The sequence below is a fragment of the Zeugodacus cucurbitae genome, chromosome 2 (genome assembly GCF_028554725.1).
Source record: "Zeugodacus cucurbitae isolate PBARC_wt_2022May chromosome 2, idZeuCucr1.2, whole genome shotgun sequence".
Taxonomy (NCBI): domain Eukaryota; kingdom Metazoa; phylum Arthropoda; class Insecta; order Diptera; family Tephritidae; genus Zeugodacus; species Zeugodacus cucurbitae.
This window is the reverse complement of record NC_071667.1, coordinates 61,608,277-61,623,769: the sequence shown is the minus strand read 5'-3', so window position 1 is coordinate 61,623,769 and position 15,493 is coordinate 61,608,277. Positions and strand designations below refer to the sequence as shown.

At 37.8% G+C, this 15,493-nt stretch overlaps 1 protein-coding gene across 2 annotated transcripts in view; it reads right to left on the bottom strand.

Annotated features, from left to right (window-relative positions):
* LOC105216776 (serine-rich adhesin for platelets) overlaps positions 1–15,493 on the bottom strand; it is a 164,715-nt gene that overhangs the window by 42,482 nt on the left and 106,740 nt on the right. For both annotated transcript variants that reach the window (XM_054225427.1, XM_054225428.1), the window contains exons 4-8: positions 6,325–6,458; positions 3,579–4,126; positions 2,542–3,434; positions 1,768–2,470; positions 1,558–1,699 (exon numbers count right to left, since the gene is read on the bottom strand). In XM_054225427.1, the coding sequence (XP_054081402.1) occupies positions 1,558–1,699; positions 1,768–2,470; positions 2,542–3,434; positions 3,579–4,126; positions 6,325–6,458 (2,420 nt within the window). The remainder of the gene's footprint in view (positions 1–1,557; positions 1,700–1,767; positions 2,471–2,541; positions 3,435–3,578; positions 4,127–6,324; positions 6,459–15,493) is intronic.

Genomic DNA, 15,493 nt, shown 5'->3' with positions numbered 1-15,493 from the left:
GAACGGATCTGCATTTTTATAGTGCCAATTGGCTCCTACAAATCAAGAACATCAATGCAATCAAGAATCAAGAACAATGAATGGTCTATGGAACGGATCTGCTGATAGATTATGAGTTAACGTTTTTACTATGCTTAACAATTTCTCCTACAACTAATCACTGCCTACATTGTGTGGTACATGACTTCATAAGCTTCTGAAACTTAGGCATGATTTGCTAATTTAATGTCCGTCTTCTCCATTTGAGATATTGCAGAGTTTTATACGGAACTGCTGAATTTAATAAAGGCTATGAAAGTAACTATTTTGTTACGAATGAGCTCCGGTCTAGATCAACCCCACTAATCACAGATACATATGGATAATAAAATTTAGAATTCCAGCTGAAGTTTGGCTTGGTAAGGTATCTAAATAAGATAGAACTGAAGTTCCTTCTGGTTTCTGCTTGATTATTTATTTGCTTAGAAATATTCGAGTGTTTGATACCTTCCTAGGTTCCTTTAAATGCATTAGTTCATTAAAGTTTCTTTAATTGTGACAGACAAGGAACAATATGAGTTCTCTGTTTTTAAAAACGACACCTTAGAGAAGTATTTTTTTTTTTAATGTGAGATGGCGTGGTAGAAACTTATAGACAATTTCTTCTCGACAGTCCTAAAATGAGGTTGAAACATCTCTGATCTCCTATCTTCGTTGAACTCCGCAAATTGGTTAGAATCACAAAGTTCAAGTAAGATCTTCGTGGTATCCGTCCAGGAGACCAGCGAAGTAATCTACTGTATTCTAATCAGTTTGTTGTTGAATATCAATATTTAGAGAATGAAAAAAGGGAGTTAAATGTGAAACTAGACGATCGGAGGAAAATGTGGCTGATGTTCATTCAGTTTAAAGAATCTTACCATTCCTTTATCGTTATAAAACAAAATTTCACAGATAAAAAACCAAACTATTGGACTCTTAACCACGAAGCAGTGATGATTTGATGGACAATCGGAGTTAAACTTAGACGACATTAGTGAAAACCAGCTTACATTGAGGATTTCAATATCATGAATTTAAAAATACTGGTGACAATTGAACAGAGAGAAAAATTAACCTTAAACAACTTAATTAGTTTCAAAGTAATCTCTCAAGTCTATTTTATCTTGATTTTCTGCCACATAAAAATGTTTATTCGTTCTGTACGGGCTTATATACCGAGAAAGAAAATTTAAGCAACATTTGGACTATCTTCCTGGCAGTCCGAGCGTGGGTTTGAAAAATCTCTGATGTCCTATCTTCATTACATAAGGGGTTTAATTACATGAGGATTTCTAAAACCATACATTGGTAATTTAGCATCATAAAATTCGATGGAGACAATCGAGGTAATTTACTGATATTCTCTTAAATTTAAGTTAGCTCAACAGAAATTTCCCTAAATTATTTGTATGACATTTTATAAAGTACAATAACACTTTCTGAATTGTGAACGTAATAAACTTATACTTTTACAAGAATTAATCCTAACTAACCCCCTCAGCAAATAATACACTGACTCTCTGGTAGTTTACTCACCATCTTCGGCATCAGCACCATTTGTGCCACGACTATTGCGACGTCGTGGTGTTGGGATTTTCGTATTAGTTCGTGTCTTATCTAAAATATCAGCCAAGGGTTTGGGGCTTGGTATTTTCGTGGGTTCAACCTTTTTAGTTGCCTGAAAGTGTAGAAAATAAACATACGTATTAATAAACTATTTACTAATGTATAATGCAGATCACTCACTTGTGTCTCCTTTTCGGGATGTGACAACGAGCGTCTTGTGACTGGTTTTTGTGGACTCGTTTTGGCACCGTCTTCCGATACCGAGCGCATCTGTTCGGGTTTACGTCTTTCATGCGTGTCGTGCGGCTCGCCATTCGCAGTTTTGGCAAGGCCATTTGCAGCAACCATTGCAGTGGGCTCTGTCGTAGCTATACCGGGCGCTGATTGTCGATTCAAATGTGCCAGCTCCTCCTGTTGCATTTGCAATTCACGCGATTGCCGCCGACGCAGCCGATTGTGCATTTGCATTTGTGGTGTGCGTGGCAATGCGCCACCGCTGGCACTCAGACCGGTAGTCAGCGGTTGGCCACTCAAACCGCCATCTGGCCCATAGTAGCTGTAGCTTTGATCGTGGGTGCGCACATTCTCGGCGCTATGTACTATGGGATGCTGGTATTGTGTGTAGCTGCCATCGTCGGAGCCGTCATTGTAGATTATACGCGGTTCGCTGCTGAAGCCCGCATTATAGTTCTTCTCGTATTGTACCTCATCGGCTTCCAAGAAGCTGCTGGTGCTGTCGCCAAAGTAGTCCATATACTCGGGACGATTATCCGCATCTTCAGCGAGATTCTGGAATTGATTGAACTGTCGGGCACTCGAGTCGGTCGCATTGCTGCGATCGTCTTTGACACAATCTTGGCGCACCAGGCGACTGGGAGAACGGCTATTGGTTGTAAAAGAAAATAAAGTTGTTTAAAAATTCGGAACTCATATATATTATTACTGATTACTTACCTGGCCGCGCGATTTGTGGGTATCTCTGGCAGTAGGCGCCGGTTCTCTGCGTGGTGTGGCTTGCTTATCGAGTATTCCTCGTTGCTGTGGCTGCGCACCTTGATCATTTTGGCATGATCCCGTGACTGTATGTTCACGCTTTGACTGCTCGAGTATTGCTCACCGGCGGTGTTGGTGGTGGCGATCACTTCACCACTACCAGCGCCAACTGCGGGCACATGCTGTTGCGACAGAAATTGCCGCGGATTCTGCACATTGGGAAAGAGAAAGTTTTGTTTGTGACGCGGTGAGAGCGGTATGAATTTCGCTTGTGACTGTCCGGGGGGCACAGAGAGCGAGTTTCCACTAAAAGCCTCCGGATTGGGTAGGGTCTGTTGGCGCATAAACTCCGGCGAACGACGATATTGTGGCGAAGTTTGACGCTTTGGTGGTGAGGTGGGCAACAGCTTGACATGCTGATCGGGGTTGGGTAATGTAGCCTGTCGCAACATGCGTGGTTTGGGCACAACTTGTGCGTAGTCACATTCGTCAGTGGGTTGCGTTTGGTTAGCTTGTGGGTCGTAACTTGATTGGCATGCCTGCTGCGGTGACTGCTGCTGTGTGGGCTGTTGTTGATAGATGACAGATCCTTGATAGTTGGGCGAAGTGGGCAGCAGCTTTCTGGGGTAAGGTTGATTAGGCTGTGCGGTGCCTAGATTAAGATGTGTTTGCTGCTGCTGTTGCGTAGGTGGCTCCGACATGTTGCACGGAAAGGAGGTTTGACGCATGAATGGCGGATAACGTTGCTCGCCCGGTGAACGCTCCGGTGAGCGACTGTATGGGCGATTTGGTGATGTTGATAGATACATGGGCGGTTGGCAGGGATTAGCCGGGAGGGTTGATTGTCTGCGCACCTGTGGGTGGAAGGAAAATCTATTTATTTTAGCTGCTACGGATAAGCGGGTGTGTGGGTGACGTGTGTGAAAATTCAAATGTTTGTGGCATGCCGCAAATGTTGCATGCTCAGTTGGTTTTCATGGTCAGCATGTGTGTAGTACCTGTAGGCGATGGTGCGTTTGGGGATTAATAACACTCGGCGGCTGTTGTTGCTGCTGCTGTTGCGGTTGAATGTTCATCGGTTGTTGTTGCATTTGTTGTGTATAATTATCACATTCAGTTGCGCTCATGTGTATGACATCATCACTATTGTAGGCGCTCGGATAAATCGGACTCTTTTGCATTTGATGCGGTGATGTGGGTGCCGTGAGATTCACGTAATTATAATTGGCCAAATTGGCACCGCTGCCACTCAGATTGGGATCGTTGTTGGCCAGCGAACTCGGTAGCGTCGATTGGCGTAGTACGCGACGTTGAGAATTCACCAGATAATCGGTTGTAGGATGTGGTTGTGTGGTGCCCACGCCGCTGATACCGATTGCACTCCCACTCTGATAGGGGGCGGGGTGTGGTCTTTGTTGCGAGGGTTGGCGTATGAGTGAGGGGTAACTGCCAGCGGATTGTGCTTCAATAAGGTTCTTTTGTTGTGGATACAGATTGTCGCCGACGGGATTTTGTGGGTTTTGATTATTAGAATCGTCTTCGGGATCTGGAAAGAGAGACAGAATTTGAGGAATTATTAATATCTAGTTTAGAAAAGAAGGATGCAATTTCATGCCTTTTGTTACAGTAACAATGTCATAATTTAACCATAATTCGTCTTACAAAAGAACAACGCTTTTTATTTCCAAAATGCGTTTTTTTCTTTTTATGATCAGTATAATCGACCTAGAATTGGCTCTTGAAATGTTGGCCGAAGATCCACTTTTCCTTTTTTTATCGAAAAATTATGTTCAATGGCAAAGGTTCTCATTGAATGGATACGTTTTTGAATTGAAGAGCAATTGCAAGACCTACCAATGTATCCAGCAAAAGTCACTGTTTGGTGTGGGTTATGGGCTAGCAGCATCATGGGGTCTATTTCTTGCGACTGATGAGAATCCCAACGTTACTGTGAAGAGCTTGATGGGGCTTCAACAAGGCTGTGGCACATGCCTAACAGGACGCGAAACATGACCAATTCGCGGTATACATCGTGTGATTTAATGCCTATATACTATTGTTTTGGGGTTATGTTCAGGTTCATGTCTATAGCGACAAGTCTCATGAATAATTTAGTACTTGAGACGATCTGTACTCTATAATTTTTGATTTGAAACCCTCAGACTTCGAAATTCCTGCTGGTACCAGAAACTTTGAACTTTATAATATTTAGAGGAGTTCTTGAGTTTAGCGCGGATCTTCTTGAAAAGCCGAAACATGCACTCACAGATTGAACTTTACGTAGTAGTTTCCATATAACAGACAGTGATTGCTGTGCCCATCCTCAGATGATAACTAAATACCAATAATTTTCTTGAAATAAAATTGTTTGTGTCTACTATATTCAATTTTATATCGTTTAATGTTAATAATATTGGTTAAAGGAAGTCAACTCATCATCCAGTATGCTTATAAAACATTGAAACATTCTAATTTGGGGTATATGTAACTAGTCCCTGAGTTTTGGTCACAATTACCTCACAGTCAGCAGAGAACTCCTCAAGGAGGGGTTCTTTCCCCACTCCTATGGGTGGTTGCGCTGCATGAAATACTGCTTGAACTCAGCGGAGTAGGGGTGAAAGCAGTAGCATATGCAGACGATATAGTGCTGATGGACTGTTTCCTTCCACAATCTCTGAGAAAATGGAAAAAGCCCTACGTAAGATGCACCTAAGGGCCGAAAAAAACGGACTAGGAGTTAACCTAGGTAAAACAGAACTGATGCTATTCATGAATAAAACCAAAATATCTCAATTCCAAATTCCCACGCTCAGTGGCACTATGATCAGGCTACCCTCGACAGCTAAATACCTAGGGGTACATATATATAGTAAACTGTACTGGAAAATTAACATTGAAAAAAGAATAAATAAAGCCTATATGGCCTATTATACCTGCAAGAGGATAATCGGAAGACATTGGGGCCTAAAACCGAATATAGTCATGTGGATATACACTGCAGTAATCATACCAATCCTTACGTTCTTAAGTTGAACGGAATACAGAGAGCAGCCCGTGCGAGGGTTACCGGAGCCTTAAAGTTGTGCCCTAAGGTTGCACTCAACGTACTCCTGAAACAGCTGCCTATGGACATCTACATCAATAAAATAGCAGCGTTTTCTGCTATAAGATTAAACCAGCAAGGAGGATGGAATCGCAAAAAAAAAATCCTGAACCAGCTTACTTCAATCCAAATTAAAACAGACTATATTCTCTTAAAGTTGGACTTCAATAGACACTTTCAGGTGAGGATACCCTCTAGACGGGATTGGTGAAGAGGAGTAGTTCAAGGGGAGAATACCATCTCAATATATACCGACGGATCTAAAACGGATTGCGGTGTAGGAACGAGGAGTATACCAATGATCTTGACATCTCATTCGCTTTCCGTTTACCGAACTCAACCAGCATCTTCTAAGCGGAAGTACTAGATATAGAGAAGGCCTGTGGTGCCATATTGAACCAATACGAGAGAATAGAGAAAGTGAACATTTTCACAGACAGTCAGGCGGCACATCTCTTTATACATTTTTGTTTACTATTTTTTGGCATATAATAGGAAAGATTGATATTATTATGACATTATTAATACAATTTCATATAAGGTTTCACACAAACATAAAAAACACAAACAACACTTTCTCTAACACTATCGCTAACATATAGTAATCACTTTAATATTATTTCAAAACATTTGACACTCACTTGATATCGTCCAGGAGCGTCGTATACTGCGTCGCAGCACATCCGTCGTCGGCAAATGATCGACAGCACCGCTCGAACCACGCGTATAATCCTTAATCCACTCACCACCAGTGGATGTGGTGGCTTGCAACTCCCTGCAACAAGAGAAACAATTCCATTTGACAATCAGATGCATTTTCATTATGTTATGGCGAGTTAATGGCGTTGAGTTTTAACAAAAACCAAAAAAAAAAGAACATAATAACACTAAACACAACGCTTTCATGCGTGCTCTATTGATGTAAACAATAAATATTAAATTAGAGATATTTTGCGTTCGTCGTTTTCGCTGGTTGCTGGCCAAATGAGTGCGCCAGCGTATACATGCAAACGAGTTGGTGGCACTCGACAGCAATTATGAGACACGTAAATGTTGAGTGAGACAAACGCATTAATTGAAGATCAGTTAATCAGCGAACACACAAACACACACACATGCATGTATATAAACACATCTGTATACTTATAGGCTGTTAGACGCTTATGAAGTTGGCAGAGCACAGCGCAGAGTACACGTGTGTGGGCAAACATTGTTTTTGTGCGGCATTCACATTTGCAATTAGTCAATGAGAATTTGAGGCATGACAAGGCTGCGAATAATCGGGCTTATGCGACATATGCACACACATACAATTATACATACATATGTGATTAGCAAGTGCTCACCCAATACATCTGCATGCAAATCAATTTTTGTATACAACTCGATAGACAAAAGCTCGATGGCTTCACCTTTTGCTGCTACCACTTTGGTGGTAGAGCCACTGTTGGTCTGTCTTTTTTGCTTAATAAGCGGTGTGGGCCGCTTTGGGTTGGGCCGATGTGTGCATCCGACAATACGCCAACAATAAGCAATCAGCACAAAAATATGGCAATCAACAGTCACCAAATATACCAATTGCCAAGCTGTAGACAATTTCAATAACAACAACAACTACATGCAGATTCTTATGGCAATGTTATTTATGAGCGCTTGATGTATAGTGTGTCACATAAGACGCTTAGAATTAATATGCATTAACCGTCTTCTAACGCCTAAGCTGCTGCCTCTATGCGCGATGTTGTTGACGACTTAGTTCCGTCGCTTTGGCTATTGGTTATTGCTTGTGGTTTTTTGTTGTTTTTGTTGTTGCATGTGTGTAGGTGGCTGTCGGTGACACATTCTTGCAGACAAATTGCGCTCGCAACTCTTTTCACATGAAATATGCGTTTTATTGCTTCTTATATGTATGTGGAAGTTGAGAGTCTTGCTTATACAAGTGTCTAGGTACTTTGGTACAAGTATGTACTCAAATAGCATACTGGCTTGCCATCCACACTGACATCACCTACTTACGTCTACCTTATATGATCAGAAATATATACACCACATATGCGAAATATATATATAGTGGTAGTCAGCAAAAGCACGCAAAGCTTTGCCGGAGCAAACACATTAAGTTGCACCTCAAAAAATTTTATTAGTTTATTTTAATTACTTTTGCTGAGTTAGATGAGCCAAATGGGTTGGCGAAGTTCATAAAGGTGAATTTTTCGCACCACACAAGTGCACGTGTGCTAATTTTATTGTACAGTTGTGTGCATAAAAATGGCACCATTGAGTGGAAAAAGTGTGGGGCTGTGAAATGATTTTCTGTTCACTTCTAAACTGTTTTTCTCCCGCATTTTCTATTTACATTTTATTCTATTAAGGCAGTAAGAAATTTGGAATTCTATAACTTCTGCGGTAATTTTTTAGTTCATAAAGAAAAGAAACTTATAAAAATTAAGGAAAAATTTGGTTCGACTGTTTCAGATGCATCGCACGACCTCCATCACCGGCACCGATTTATAAGTGCAGTCTCCAGGCGCTCCAGAAAAATACTTACAACTTTGAAAAAATTTCAATATTTTTTAATAATAAATATTGTTTTTTAAGCCTTAAATATAGTACACTATCGTCTTAAAATTCCGTTTACGGCAATCATTTCCTTCCCTATCAAAAAAAAATTGCTAAAAAAACGCTTTTTTTCGTCTTCTAATGCAGACTACAGCCTTAATATCTCTCGAGTGATATACCTTTCTTTAGAAAATGTGAGGTTATAATAATTTAGGCTATAAAATAAATCATACGACTAATTATAACGGTCGCTTTTGTCTTTCTCTTTCTAATTATCTCACTTTTTCCATGTCTCTCTCTCTCTTTCTAATTATCTCATTTTTTCCGTATCTCCCTCTTCGGTTTTCTCTCTCTTTCTAATTATCTCACCTAATCTCCTCTATGTCTATCTCTTATACAAATTATCTCTCTTTCTAACCGTCTATTTCCGTCCTCTCTCTCTCTCTCTCTCTCTCTCTCTTCCTTACCCTATTTAACATATATTTTGATTCGGAGGAATCTAGGTATGAAAACTAATAAAATTTCGAAAGGGTTAAAAGGTTATCAAACAATATGGACAATGAAAAGAGATCAGAGTAGTAAAGATATAGCTTATTTCAAACTCTCTCTTTGTTGCCTTTAGAAGTGACACAAAAAAATAAAGTAAAGCAAATAATAATGAAACAAACATCAATTTACCGTTATTCTAAATATTCACGGTTAATCTTAAGGCGCGTGAATTCATAAAATCTTCATCTCAGAAACCTCATGTCTACTTTTTCGTTTTTATGTCATTTGCTATACTTTATGTGATGTGGTGAGTGGCCACTTAGCAGTTTTGAGCGCACCTCGGGTTAAGTTTGGAGTTTATGATTCACGCTATACAACTAACTGAAGATTTTAGAATACAAAGGAGGAGTTCTACTCTCGGATATAGTCCGAACAAATCAATTTTAGTATTAACGTTATGTATGCATGTACCTTGGTATGTACTATAACTCTACCTGAACAAATATTGGCGAGAGCTATTAATCAAGTGTCCGTCAAACACTTACCCAGCGATATTTTATTCAACTTGTTTCTTCAACTAAATTAACACAGTTATTCTTTTTGATTCTAAGCCATATATCACTTAATTACCTATGCTCTTATATTTCACACCACTGTTTGCACCTACATATGTATGCCTGCATAAGCCATTCGTTGCACAGTCAGCGTCAATTAGGAAGTGTTACATTGTTGTTGTAAGCTTATTTCATAAAATACACTCCCTTACTTCAAATTATGGCACACTCACACACACACACACATTTAGATGTATGTTTTTGTTGTGTTGTTGTATAGGCTACTTGCACTACTGACATTGAACTTAAGTACCCAAGTTATGCTTTGCTTTTGCACATGCTGAGTGGAATCTTCAACACTCTCATGTTACTGAAAGTAATTAGTTTTGGAATTATTTGCACGCACACTTGCACCAAGTTGCACTCCATCGCTTTGAGAGTGGTGAAAGCTACTTAATTTCAATATTTTATATGCCGCCAAAGCCTTGCAAATTATGCCGTTAGGAATTTGCCGGCTTTATGACCCTCATGTACTTAGTTAATTTTTTAAGGTAAGCGGGTTTTTGGGAATTGCAAAGTGAAAGTTTATTTTGTATATATAAATATGGAAGCATGTATGTAGATATGTTTCTTGTGGGTTTTGAAGGTATTTTTGAAATTTTTGGAAAATTTTACAACAATCAATAGCTTGTTCCTTTGGTTCTTTCTAATAAAATCCTTTAATTTTAAAATTTTGCTTTAAAGGAAAGATTTTATCTAGAGTTGCCACCTTAAAAAAAAATACAAAATTTACCAAATTTTCACCAATAAAAGTACAGAAAAGTATAAACTCTGTAGTAATGCAGCTTTCAAGGTATGGTGCTTCTCATTAAAAAAAACGGTCGAATAACATATTATTACCCGAAAAACCCGCAGTTACGGAATATGAAGACATCAGTATATACAGCTGGCTCTGAATAAATATCTGACTCGACAATATCCGTCAATCTGAGAGATATCTTTATCAAATGAAGTGGACATATTTTCCTGACAATCGGTTCAATTCTTACCCCAGCCTCCATATACATGGAGTAGTACCTCGATTCTTGCAACAAAGAAATATTTAACATTATATACTCAGTTCGTGGCCATTGCCCCATTGGGATCCACGCAGTAAGGTTAAAAATCTTACCGGATGTTAGCTGTAGAAGCTGCATGGAGGTGGGTAAGGTGGAATCGTCTCACCACTTTCATCTGGAATGGCCCGCCTTTGCGAGATCAAGAAAGAGATTTCTTGGATCTCACCTTTTAGAACAGGCTCGCGAAATAGCGAATAGAGAAATTAAAAATCTCTGCAGATTTGTAGTAGGTTCAGGGCGCTTTGTCGACTCTTAATTGTTAATCGAGGGGGACTTCACAAAGGACTATATTTTAAAGTCTACGTGTGTTTTCCCATTGGAAAACAACCTTACAACCTAACCTAACCCACTCAGTACTTGAGGCATCCAAAAAATGTTACCTCGAAACCTGCGACAAGAACTTTTTGCTTTTGGTAACGGTTCCTTAGTTTGAATAAATTTCGGAGAAGTCAAATTTAATTTTGATGATAAGTTGTTATAACTCGTGACTCAGTTTTAACTGACGTCACAAAGCAATTGTTTCAAAGGTGTGCGGATTTGTATATACGTTTACAGCCAGCTGAAGATACATAATAAAAACATTTAAAATTTTAAGAAGTAGAGCAATGAATTGGGGTACCTACTTTGGAGTCTTTCGTACAAAATGAAGTTCGCTGATGATGATAACCCTACTGATACAAACGATGTGATCTGCAACACTACTGTATTTAATGTCATATTTGCTTGAGTAATTTATATTATACTACAACCAGATGAAAATGGATTTCTAGTAATCATTTCCATTCACTCTGATTCAATAAATTCCCTATATCAACCTCTTTTGAGTAAATATTTCCATGTTGTTTGCCTCCAATTGAATTATGAAATCATTGTTTAGGTCCGACAAAAAAATATCCTATCAAAAAGAAAAAGAAATTCAATTAACTATTGTGAACTGCCCACAAAACCGGGTATAATTACCCACAGCTTGATTAGAATGTTATAACTTATTGTGCTTCCGCGCACAATTTGATTTCGCTAAATGACTAAATTGCTTTTTAATGTCAAAGGTTAAATTATTCAATGCCTACATTATTCGTGGCAAAAACAAAACAATTTTCATTTATAAGGACATAAAGTCATTTCAAAATGACAATGCACAGGCATAATATATATGTATGTTAATGGTTATAACTGTATTGATATATGTATATGTGAACAGGTTCATTAGGAAGTGACAGACAAATGGCAGGTTAAAGCTTTTTCCCAAACACACAGCGTTGTGGTACTACGGCACTTTTTGTGTACCCACTTATATGATTGTTGCCTTAAATGAGCGGACGGTGAATGGGAAAACATTTTTTCTTCAATACATGTACATAGGTATGAAATTATGTGTTGAAAACTGGAGTACCTTGTGAGAAATGTAAAGCCACTACCGAAAAGATTCAATAAATTTTCCAAATGAAATTATTTTTAAATAGAGTTGCCAACTATTTGTAAATTTCATGTCGATAAAAATTGATATCAAATTGAAGCTAAAAACAAGTAAGGAAGGGCTGAGTTCGAGTGTAACCGAACATTTTATACTATCGCAATTTATTTATTTAATTTTATTTATATTAATAATACACAATTTGACCCACATATTCGGCAGATATATGGTATAAACCCTAATGGAAACCCTAATATTAGGTATATGGCAGCTAGGTGAAGTTATGATCCGATTTCACAAATTTTTGGCACGGAGACATATTATTAGAAGAAAAATATTCCCTATAAATTTCTTCAAAATATCCGAGAGACTTATTTCGGTAAAAAATTTGTTAGAAGTATTGAGGTCCTCATGTTCTATATATGGGGCCTTGAATACTTATAATCCAATTTCGGCAATTTTTAGAAGGGCGATGCCACACTGTAAATGCAGGATTTGTGCAAAGTTCTGTTCCGATATCTTCACTAGTGCTTACTTTATATATTGTAAAGTGAACGAATTTTATTAAAATTGGTCGAGTAGTTTCTGAGAATCATAAGTGGGCGGAATTTGAGGTTTCTGTTTTTTTTTACTGAATTAAAGCATTTTAAGTTGTTTTCAACATAACATTGGTATGGGAGGTGGGCGTGGTTATAATCAGATTTCCTCCATTTTGAACTGTTAGGGAAGTGCCTAAATTAAACGATTCCTGAGAGTTTCGTTGATATAGCTTTAGTAGTTTACGAGATATGTACAAAAAACTTAGTATGGGCCGGGGTCCCGCCTACTTTCCTTCATGTATTTTCGGTTATTGCCATTTTGTGGGCGTGGCAGTGGTCCGGATTTGGACTCCACCTGATCACTTTGGTATATACATATAACTCTGAGTCTAACTCGTTTAGTTTTAGGTGGTAAATACAATCGTTATGTGGTCAAAACTAGTATACTCTTTTAGCAACTTTGTTGCGAAAGTATAAAAAAGCTGACTGTTAAAAATTTGTTTTGGGTAGAAGTATTATCTGTTTTAATTATTTAATCAATTAAATTGATAAAATTAACGAAAAATTACGAACAAAAATAATTTTAAGAAATATTACTGTTGAAATATTTTTAAGAGATATTAAAATATTGGTATCAAATGAGAGGTATTTATGGAATTTGTTTGTTGAAATATGAAGGGTAATTTATATACAGCACTTAAGTGATCACAAAAAAATGTATAATTAATATTTTATAATCGATTAATGATAATGAGATAACCATGTTTTTATTTAAAAAAATGAAAAAATCATCCCTAAGCTTTATCTCTGCTATTATTGACTAAAATATTTTATTAAACATCCAATCAAGTTTCGCTTCCAACATAAAATTCTCTTATCATGTTGGCAACTCTACCAAAATTAGCTATCCTTATTTATATTCATTAGCTGTTCGATTTCTCACAGGGATGACAGATGCCATTTGCTGCATATCTAAGAGCATAAGAGTAATCATTAAAAATTCATAAGATTTCAACAATTCGAAGTAGAATGGAAAGGAAGCACTCGACAAAGTGAAAATAGGCAGCAGTGCAATGCTTGCCAGTATTGGCAGGATATGTGGCACACTTTTAATAACTTTTCTAATACAATGCAATTATTGTTGTTTATACTCGATTAAAGCACAATTGACAACAAATATTGTTGTTTATTTTTTAAGTACTTGCTGCTTGACATTTGCAAACAAGCTCATTTGCTAACGCTACGACCTTGAGTTAATAAATATTTTCGATATTTACGAATACTGCGGGAAGTTTGTTTTTTTTGAAAGTATGCATTTTCCATAGAAACATTGGCTTTCCAATCCATGTTGATTACAACAGCAATAATTTCCAAAATTATTTCCTGAAATATTTAGCACAATATCAACACACACCTGGAATTAGCACACCAAAGTTTCACGGTTTATTTGCAAATTTTCGGCGCAACTTTTCCACACACACACACACAGTGTTGCTATAATATTGACACAATGTCAGAGCGAAACTTTTTGGCTGAGTGGAAAATTCAATTAAATTGTCAACACTAAGCCACTGTATAAATTACGTGAAATAAATAAAGCAACAATTACAACAAACAACAGCAACAACTGGCAGCGATGCTGTTGTGTCTGTTGGCTATAAAAATAGCTAGAATTCCGAGTAGTGTTAGCGCCAATGACAATATCAACAATGTCGGCCACAAATAAAATTTATTTATTTTCATATAGTTGTTGTTGTTTTTGATAATATTGACAATGAACGAGGGTAACGCGCGATATGTGCGCACCAAGATGCAACACTGTGAAGATATGGTTATTGCTGGTTTGTTGTTATATATATTGTCTTTCGAAGAAGAGCGAAAATCATTGCAATAAGGGAATCGGAGGAAATCTGAGTAAATTATTCTAAGAAAATTATATTTTTAAGTACTATGAAACATTGTTTGTTTACTAATGCGAAAACCATTGAAGCATGGGTAAGAAAATATTTTGGTTTTATAATAAATTTATGACAAAATGTTCCAGAGAGTTGCCAGATAAAGTTATGCCTTAAGAGAGGAAGAACAGTTCTGTTCTAAAATATCTACAATATCTCCATATATGTAATCTAGATCTATTTTATCTAGTTTGAGAAATTCCAGAACATAGCCGAAACAATGAAAATGAAATTCTATGCAAAGCACTCTTTAGATCATGTCTATTCCATGTAGAGGTAGGTACTTTTTTCAATAGCCTTTTTTGACAGATCACGAGTGAGTCGTGTCAAGCCGTCATTTGTTATTATTGTTCAGTATTGTTTGGCATTTCATCATGTAAAGACTTATACCAGAACAACGTTTACAAATTGTTTAACTTTATAACGAAAAGTCACGTTCTGTAAAGAATGTGTTTCGCGTGCTTCGCTCAAATTATGATCAACATAATCGGCCTACAGACCGTTATATTCGCAATACCATCACCTATCTTGAGACCCAGTATTCATTATTGCATAATATTCGACCGAATAGACCACGTCCAGCTGAAAATGTACACGAATACCATGGAGAGTCGATTCGGCGCCGTTCGCAGCAACTCGGACTGACATATGGAATGACTTGGCGTATTTTGCAACGAGATCTTAAATTGAAAGCGTACAGATTACAGTCGATCGACTTCGCTTCGATCTATGGGCTCTTGAAAAGTTCCAAGAAGATCCAACGTTTTGGAACCAAATTCGGTTCCCATTTCAGTCGAAATGATCGAGCGAGTTATTGAAAATTGGACTAAACGGATGGACCTTCTGAGACGTAGCCGTCGCCAACATCTTTAAATCTTAATCTTTAAAAAATAAATACCAAAGAATGTTCTTTCGAATGATAATAAAAACTACTGTGTCGATTTCAAAAATTCTTTCACCATTGGAAAGCTACATTCAGCCCGAGTAACATAGGCTATATTTATTACTAGAATCTCAACTTTCTGGAAATAGTTCCCTGGTGAGGGTATCCAATAGACTCCGTGATGGAGAATCTTAATCTGAAACTGAAAATCGTCTTGCAAGTAATTCTCTTCGCATCGCAATCGCGTGCCAGAGAGACGGGTAACGAGCGCTCGCAGCTGCTTGCAGCACAAAACTTCA